Source organism: Lasioglossum baleicum, chromosome 8 (genome assembly GCF_051020765.1).
Source record: "Lasioglossum baleicum chromosome 8, iyLasBale1, whole genome shotgun sequence".
In the NCBI taxonomy this organism is placed as follows: Eukaryota; Metazoa; Arthropoda; class Insecta; order Hymenoptera; family Halictidae; genus Lasioglossum; species Lasioglossum baleicum.
In genome coordinates, this window is record NC_134936.1 from 15,264,909 (window position 1) to 15,272,812 (window position 7,904).

The 7,904-nt window shown below is 40.6% G+C and overlaps 3 protein-coding genes across 4 annotated transcripts; 2 read left to right on the plus strand and 1 right to left on the minus strand.

Moving 5' to 3' along the window:
* Positions 1-2,472: 2,472 nt before the first annotated feature.
* On the plus strand, positions 2,473-3,774 carry Ppt2 (palmitoyl-protein thioesterase 2). Its single transcript, XM_076428966.1, has 4 exons — positions 2,473-2,685; positions 2,771-3,020; positions 3,092-3,210; positions 3,274-3,774. The coding sequence occupies exons 1-4, from the start codon at positions 2,488-2,490 to the stop codon at positions 3,625-3,627; spliced, it is 921 nt and encodes a 306-aa protein (XP_076285081.1). The 5' UTR covers positions 2,473-2,487; the 3' UTR covers positions 3,628-3,774.
* LOC143211358 (venom serine carboxypeptidase) lies at positions 3,757-5,715 on the minus strand. Its single transcript, XM_076428954.1, has 2 exons — positions 5,280-5,715; positions 3,757-5,176 (listed from the first exon to the last, which is right to left on the minus strand). The coding sequence occupies exons 1-2, from the start codon at positions 5,583-5,585 to the stop codon at positions 4,058-4,060; spliced, it is 1,425 nt and encodes a 474-aa protein (XP_076285069.1). The 5' UTR covers positions 5,586-5,715; the 3' UTR covers positions 3,757-4,057.
* Positions 5,716-5,985: 270 nt separating this feature from the next.
* On the plus strand, positions 5,986-7,899 carry LOC143211365 (uncharacterized protein C18orf19 homolog B-like). 2 transcript variants are annotated; one of them, XM_076428968.1, is made up of 6 exons: positions 5,986-6,640; positions 6,726-7,014; positions 7,096-7,241; positions 7,330-7,418; positions 7,521-7,539; positions 7,667-7,899. In XM_076428968.1, the coding sequence occupies exons 1-6, from the start codon at positions 6,502-6,504 to the stop codon at positions 7,681-7,683; spliced, it is 699 nt and encodes a 232-aa protein (XP_076285083.1). In that variant the 5' UTR covers positions 5,986-6,501; the 3' UTR covers positions 7,684-7,899. The 2 variants fall into 2 exon arrangements, with proteins under 2 accessions (XP_076285083.1, XP_076285082.1); XM_076428967.1 differs by lacking the exon at positions 7,521-7,539 and having other exon boundaries at positions 5,988-6,640.
* The last annotated feature ends 5 nt before the right edge of the window (positions 7,900-7,904 follow it).

The window sequence follows — 7,904 nt, forward strand, 5'->3', positions numbered from 1 at the left end:
TATTGACCACTACAGCGTAACTCTACTGCTGAACGCCAGCTGATAGACATGATTGACAGCCGTTTTAATTTTAACGATCCGTAAAACTTCAAGCTTGCGGCCCGTTCGCGCATATCCGCCGTTCAACTTGAAACGCTTCCTTCGTCACGAAATGTAGTCGTAAGGAAATTGATTTCAACGTTATATTATTGTTATTCATATCGAGGAAAAGAGAGAGAGAAAGAGGGCGGGAGAGAAAGAGCGAGGGACAAGAAAAGAAACGAAAGTGAAGCGCAAGAGTGGCGTTCCAGCGAAAAGTTTCCATCGCGGGCGACCATAGAAACTTTCAGTAATTTCACCTGGAAGCCATCCACGACTGCCTGCCGGTGACAACTTACATAGAATCGCGCTTGCAGGAAACGTGCTGTACACACGATTTCACTGTCGCACAATTTACACTTGTCCGAGCTATTGACAAGGGAAATTTTACGTCTCGCGGCATTTTCACCATAGAATTCGAGACCGTGACTGGACTAGACGTGAGAGAGAGAGAGAGAACCAGCAGAGTAGACATCGTTAAAACACCTTCGTTTTTCCGACTCGAGCGACTTTCTTTTCGGAGGTGCGACGGTTTCGAAGCTACTATTATCAACAACTTCGCTACCCATCGTTTAGTCCCAACAGTCCAGTAGGTCCAACATAATATTTATAGCAACCTAGAGATCAGTCGATGTTTTGGAGTTTCTACGGGGGCGATGAACAATCCAAAGATACCGTCTGCGTCTGCATCAAGTTTTATAGCAATTCCAAGTTCGGGGTTTGCCGAGGAGCAGACTATAGGTAAGTTCTGATCGCGCACCAGGCAATTATACGCGAGAACGTGTACGCGTATATTAAGCGCGCGTACCGGCTACGCTAATTGCATTGTTTCCCTCCAGCAAGCGTGTATCCAGCGCGTAATTTATAACTTAGGAAGAGGTCGTAAAGGGAATCGTTACTAATGACATCGTAAAACCGATACAGGCGTCGTGTGTTTAACGCGCGTTCCACCGTTTGAAATATGAACGAACGACTTCCGTTTCAGTTAAAACAGCCCAGGCTTCCGGTGGAGCGGGAACGAGAGCCGCGCTGCCACAATTAAAATTATGCTCAATCTTCGCGGCGCAATTAATCCTGCTGGAGAACCAGCCGGCCGATCGGTTTAAGCATTTCTTCACACGATATTAATATAGCGTGGAACCTCGTAAAAGAGAATTCTTTATCGTGATCCTATTCCTCCAACAAGTTTTCTAACCCTTCACCGTACATTGCGTACAGTCTATAGGCACATATGGTTTTACTCACTCGAAATAATATACTCCATACAAATTTGCAGTCCAAACACAATAAATACTAGTATTTCATTTTCAAAGTATATTTTTATTTTTTTCACGACTATATTCACTTGATTGCAAGAAAAATGCGTAACAGATGGGATTTGATTATATTATCAGTGCGCTCTAAGTAAATTTATTTCAAATATGTTATATCCATAAATCTACATTTTCAATATTTTCGGTTGTATTTGTGAAAATACATATAATATTCTTTACGAAGTTAGTGGATGATTTGAGGAAGAGAGATTTCCGGTAGAATAAAACATAATCTTTCGGTGTTCCATCGGGATTTTGAATACCAGGTAGATATCGATTTCCATAAGTTTGAGAGTTAAATTAAAATGTACAATTGATGGAACTGGTCGGGTTACCAGGTTAAAGGTATATACAGAAAAGGTTTCCGCTGTTGCGGTGTAAGTTTTACCGCAGGGCTCCGCGAAAAACCACGGGAACAGAATTACGAGATGGACGGGCACAGGCGAGAATCGATTAATGGGTGAACTGCAAGTGCGGTTTTACGAAAAGTATAACGAATATACATTCACAATCGAAATAGTTCTCCGCTAACCAGCGTCGAGAATTATCAGTCGAAATTAGTTTCTCCTTCATCTCCTCTGATAATCGATTTTGTCAACTTACCGACCAGTAAGTCTACTTACCGACTTACTGAACCAGTCGGCATAGAAGAGACAGCCAGCGCCTGTGCTATTCAGGGATACCAATAAGTGGGCACGAGCACGAGCACAGACACCGACGAGATACTATTAAATAATATTAATTATTAAATAATAGTATCTGATCGGTGGTTGAAACTAGTTCTGATCCATGCTATAGATTTAATTAGAGTAAAATGGGTTCTGTTTCCTGCTAAAGATGGTGTAGGTTCTGTTCCATGCTAAAGATGATGTAGGAGCTGTGGTAAATATCACAGACGAGATATCGTCGGTGGCCTTCTGTTTCTTACTCCAGCCGCAATATATGCTAGAAGGCGTAAGAAAACACCGAATAAATCGAGTGGAAGTCATCCAAGGGCGCATTTCCAATGAGAAACTCAGTTTATAGTTCGCCCCTCCAATCAGAAGCAATTTCACAGTCATATTGTCGCTCATTCTAAATGGAACTTTAATGTAAGATGACGCTGTGCTTCTCTCACAGTCGCACGATGCACAGTGTCGCGATGACTACATCGAACTATAGGTCAACAAGTTTCTTCCTCCTGTTGCTGTTGGCATTTCTAAATGGTACACAAAGCTACCGAGCTGTGGTGGTCATCCATGGGGTCCTCACGGGAAGCGACAGCATGGAACTCATCAGCGAAAGGATCAAGGAGGCGAGTATAATTCAAAAGATAAACACTATATCCTCGGATGTCGCACTTGCTTGAACTTGGCGGGTAAACAAAATTGATATCTCAGATGCATCCTGGGACGCAGATTTACAATACTCCGAGATACGCGGGATGGAGTAGCTTGGAGTCTATGTGGCGACAAGTGGAGGAGATAGGCATGGATGTTATTTCTATAGGTGCCGCGTTCCCCGAGGGAATTAATTTAATCGGTTACAGCCAGGGCGGACTATTAGCCAGAGCGATTTTACAGAAATTTCCTGGACACAATATCAGGAATTTTATCTCACTGAGTTCGCCGCAGGCAGGACAATACGGAAGTAAGCAACGCTATCTTTGATGGTAAACAATGGACATTCAAACATGATTCATATGATTGTTTTGATTGCAGCGAAGTTTTTACACTTGTTTTTCCCTAATCTGGTCTGTGAAACCGCGTATGAACTATTTTATTCGAAAATCGGGCAAACCATCAGCGTTGCGAATTATTGGAATGATCCTCATCATCAGGTTCGTATACTGAAGGCTTGACCACTTTTTATTTCGAGAGTAAAATTATCCTGTTTTGTTCAGGAATTGTACTACAAATACAGTGACTTCCTTCCGTACGTAAACAACGAGAGAAATAAGTCGAGCGCAACAGCATCCAAGCAAGGCATCACGAAATTGAAACGTTTGGTGCTCATAGGAGGTCCCGACGATGGGGTGATCACCCCATGGCAGAGCAGTCATTTTGGATACTACGATGCCAACCTAACTGTGATAGAAATGCGTGATAGATCTATTTACGAGGATGATTTGATCGGACTGAAGACGCTAGACGAAAGTAACAGGCTCACTCTGATCACAGTACCGAACGTTCCCCATTACGAGTGGCACAAAAACGTGTCTATAGTAGACAATTTTCTACTGCCATATCTAGATTGATGTTTATGAATTACATTATTAGAAATCTTTGTCGATCGTGACAATCGATGCTGATACCTTTAATTCACACGAACAGACTACCTAACGATAAAACGTACGACTTCAAGGGGCAGCTCAACGATAAGACGCTTATGTATATATACTTTTATTATGAATAAACATTTACTAATTTATCAAATACAAAATTGAGTATAATGCGTCGCAATTGTTCTTCGAATGTCCGCTGAATCGTCTCAGTATTTAAACACTGGACACAAATATAAATTTTTCTGGGTGCAGTGTGCAAATACTTTCCCGAATCAATGCATTCGATTATCTCGTTAGTTCTACGTTAAGTCTACATTTTTATTGTTCCTTAAATTGTTTGTTCATAGCCAGTGTGGGAAGATTATCACAAGTTTTCACCAAAATACTGGAGTATAATAGGTGTTCAAAAACTTTTCTTATGCGTAAAGCGAGTGATGAGATCGAGAGCCCATAAGGGTTGATCCGAAGGAACCATGTGTCCAGCGTTTCGCACCAGGACTTCTGTTAAGTTCTCGACTGTTTTCGTATAACCAGCTAATTCTTTGCCCACCCACCATAAGTTCCGCGGCGCAGTTTTATATTTTTCGGCGCCGGTCCATTCAAGGTTACGCAAATAATTTTCGGTGAGGGGATACGCGACGATAATATCGAGCTGGCCGTTGTATATTAAAACTCTATAATGCTTAGTGAGATCGGTAATTAAAATTGCCAGAGACTGCATAACATCACCCTTCAAATGCTCCTCCACTTTTTTATTTTCAACATTAAATGTGCAATTGCCAACGTGTATAGCTTTCCTTATTTCTGCTTTCTGAATCCACTCTGCCATTGCATCGGCATCAGAAGGATCTGCCGTGTGCAAATAGTTGAAATAGAAATCAAATCCAGTTAGATTTTTGAACAATGATGGAGAGCCAACTAGGTCACCATCGAGCAGTGTGTCGAAGAGATTGAAAGCATCCACAAATTTTTTCTGTTTAATTAGATTTCTCCCCTTCTCCTCATACGAATGGAACAAATCTCTCCCATTTGAATCAATTAATCCTAATTGGTATAAATAGTCTCCGTATACTAACTGGTTCTCTGGATCGGTCAACCCATTCCCAATTGCCAAACCCTTCAAATTTATTTTCTTGTCTGCTTTGATATTGTAATCTTTGATAGCATGCGACACAGCAGGCACATATTTCCCAGCATAGGATTCACCGGTTACATAAAAATCATTGCCCTGAAGCTCTGGGAACAGTGTGAAGAACTGAACCAGTACTGTATGAACATCCCTTCCCACATGTGTCTCGTTAGTGGCATATCCTTTATCGTTATCAGTGAAACTGAATCCGGTACCAACCGGGTTATCAATGTACAATAAATTATGCGATTGGTGCCAAGAGTATTTGCGTTTTTGCAGAGTTTTGTTTGTGTTGACAAAGAATGGACCATTCTCCATGAACAACCCAAACATAGATGTTGCCCCTGGACCTCCTTGCAGCCACAATACCACAGGTGCAGTCTTAGGGTTGTGCTATGTAATAGAAAAATCTCATAAAATTTGATTCTTCATTTATAATTCGCTAATTTATCGAAGATTTAAATTCAGATAAAATTTGAATTTTACGATCACTCACCGCTGCGGGGAAGAACCAGAAGAACATGTTCGAGTTGTACTCTTTGTTTACGGTGAAATATCCAGCATAACTGCTGACATCGGCCATTTCTTTGTGCTGTACGACAGCTTTGTTCCGGGCATCGTCTATATTGCCGCTTTCAATTAAAGGCGTCAAAAACAGAGGTTTACCAACATCAATCTCATCGGGGACTGGGTAACTCTTCAGTTTCGGGTATACGTTTGTGAATGCCCTCGTGTTTTCAATAATCGTAGCAACGAAAAACAGTTGTACAACAAGTACAATCCCTTTCGCCATTCTGTACATCAGCCGTCACTGCAAATCGTGACGGAAACTTTCGCTTTCGATCACTTTCGATGCTGGATGATGCTGGACGAGAACTACGTCTAATTGCGGTTGATCATGACCCGTTTATCATGACCTCAACAAAACCCGGCGTATCAATGTTGCCAATGTATGACCTAAACGGATCACATTTCCCCAAGTCGGTTTTATGGAACTAAATAATAGCAAGCCAGAGACTCTCTAAATTATAGCAAGTTCTTTGAACCTGTTTCAACGTTTTCGAATTGCGAGAGAGGTATTCATACTGTTTAACGTGTTCAAGTTGTATGTAAGCAAATACAATTGATTTATTATTGATTTATTATGCAGTGATTTGTTACTAAATATAGTTTTTGCGTGGTAGAGGTAGAGGCGCTGGTGCTGGGAACTGTGAAAATCAATTGTCCATGAATCGCTATCGAGTTTTAGGTTAAAGACAGCATGGTTGTCTATATAAATAAATACGTATGTGTTCAAATACTCGAAGAGAAATAATTGTCAGCTAAGAATAGTTAACAATTAATAATAGCTTCTGGCTGTCCAATAAGAGAACAACAGTGTTCTCAATATATAATTAATGTGCTTCAATTTGCCGTGCGTACAACTATCGAGCTTGTAGATGGCATAGGTGTAGCCATAGCATTTTCATTGCAAAACTTACATCAACTTACATTTGCAGTGAACGATGCGGAAAACGTGTTGACTTTTGTGAATATATTTAACTTTTCGAATATTTGTTTACATCGGCCCTGTCCACATTATAGACCCGTTTCGTACGTCTCGTCGAATGTGCGCAAATAAACGTGAATTACACGCGGTGTCGGAGGTGTAGTACGGCACCCGGAGAATACCGAAAGTGGAAGTTATTGGTTAGAAGTATCAGCGGTTGTTTTTGAAAATGGAAGTGATCCTCGGCCGTAGTAGTCGGCTGATCAGCACCCTGGGCTTCGGCCCGACTATAATAACGAAAAATTTTCTGGAATCGGTGCGTTTCATACGATGCACCGATCCGAAACGCTGGAAGTTCAAGCTTACCGGTAGGTTATTCGCGATCCCGAGCTCGAAACACGTTTGTCACTGGATTTATAATCTTGATATTGTCGTTGTGTAAACAAATTTCAGAACGATACCCGCATTATGAAAACTTCTCATGTAACTCTGTCCCACTTTTTAATCGTATTACCACAATTCAACTGCCTCACAGTTGCAATATCGCTAAATGTAGTATTCCGGTCACGCATTACTGCGGCTTTAAACAAAATGGTACAGACGTCCACTCAGGCCAACAACAAAAACAGTCAGTATTCGCAAAGATGAAACAGATGACCAAGGACTATTGGCATATTCTGGTACCAGTGCATATAATCACCTCGGCCGGTTGGGTTGGTTTATTTTATGCAACGATTAAAAAGTATGCACGCAAAAAAAACTGTACGCACACGTGCCGATAATTGTTTCGTAATTTTGTTTCCACTGTCCCGTATTATTTCAGCGGCGTGGACATAATCAAAATAATGGAAGTACTGAATTTTAGTGAAAAATACTTAGACATGGTACGAAATTCCAGTGCAGGCAACTGGGCATTAACATACGCTTTATATAAAATATTTACACCACTTAGGTACACTGTCACTGTAGGTAATTAAACGGCAAATAATGAAAACTCGTTGCACTTACAGGAACCTGTATAAAATCGAAATAATAATGGTATGCATATATTGTATAGGTCTGACAACAATGACTATTAGGCAGCTGAGCAAATCGGGAATAGTGAAACCTCTGCCGTTTGGTAAACAGGCTCAAATGATAGCTAAGGTACTACGAAATGTGTTACACACTAATTAAGATTCATTGAAATTGTTATTTATCTGAAATATTTGTGTTCTCCTGTTCTTCTTACATGCATACATGATATAGCCTGCGTGTGATGCTCTGTGTAGGTTTCGATTAAACTGCTAGATGTTAATTGTTTTGTTTTCACTATGTATCACGTATCTTTTCTAGGTTCGTAGATGAAACGAAATCACATCTGTTAAATCCATAATATTTTTCATATGTTATAGACGAAAGAATCAAATAAAACAACAACGCACAAAGCCACGCCGAAAACGAGGGAGGAAACGGAACCCCCGAAAACGTAGCAGCGTATAAAAACCAAAGGTGACCTAATTTTGATTCGAAATTTAGGTTTTCGGGTATGGTTCACTGCGAACCGTAAACGTGGAAACGGATGTATATTGCCTGTTGTAAATGTATAATTTTACTGTGTTACAATAAAAATCGATTAGAAAAAAAATCTAC

Bases quoted from the DNA above. Each gene is read 5' to 3' on its own strand.
- LOC143211358 (XM_076428954.1), bottom strand. From the start codon at position 5,585: ATGTACAGAATGGCGAAAGGGATTGTACTTGTTGTACAACTGTTTTTC. The intron at 5,177-5,279 runs GTGAGTGATCGT...TCTATTACATAG, and splicing joins TCTGGTTCTTCCCCGCAGCG to CACAACCCTAAGACTGCACC.
- Ppt2 (XM_076428966.1), top strand. From the start codon at position 2,488: ATGACGCTGTGCTTCTCTCACAGTCGCACGATGCACAGTGTCGCGATG. The intron at 3,021-3,091 runs GTAAGCAACGCT...TTTTGATTGCAG, and splicing joins GCAGGCAGGACAATACGGAA to CGAAGTTTTTACACTTGTTT. The intron at 3,211-3,273 runs GTTCGTATACTG...TGTTTTGTTCAG, and splicing joins GGAATGATCCTCATCATCAG to GAATTGTACTACAAATACAG.
- LOC143211365 (XM_076428967.1), top strand. From the start codon at position 6,502: ATGGAAGTGATCCTCGGCCGTAGTAGTCGGCTGATCAGCACCCTGGGC. The intron at 7,015-7,095 runs GTATGCACGCAA...GTATTATTTCAG, and splicing joins TTTTATGCAACGATTAAAAA to CGGCGTGGACATAATCAAAA. The intron at 7,419-7,666 runs GTACTACGAAAT...CATATGTTATAG, and splicing joins AGGCTCAAATGATAGCTAAG to ACGAAAGAATCAAATAAAAC.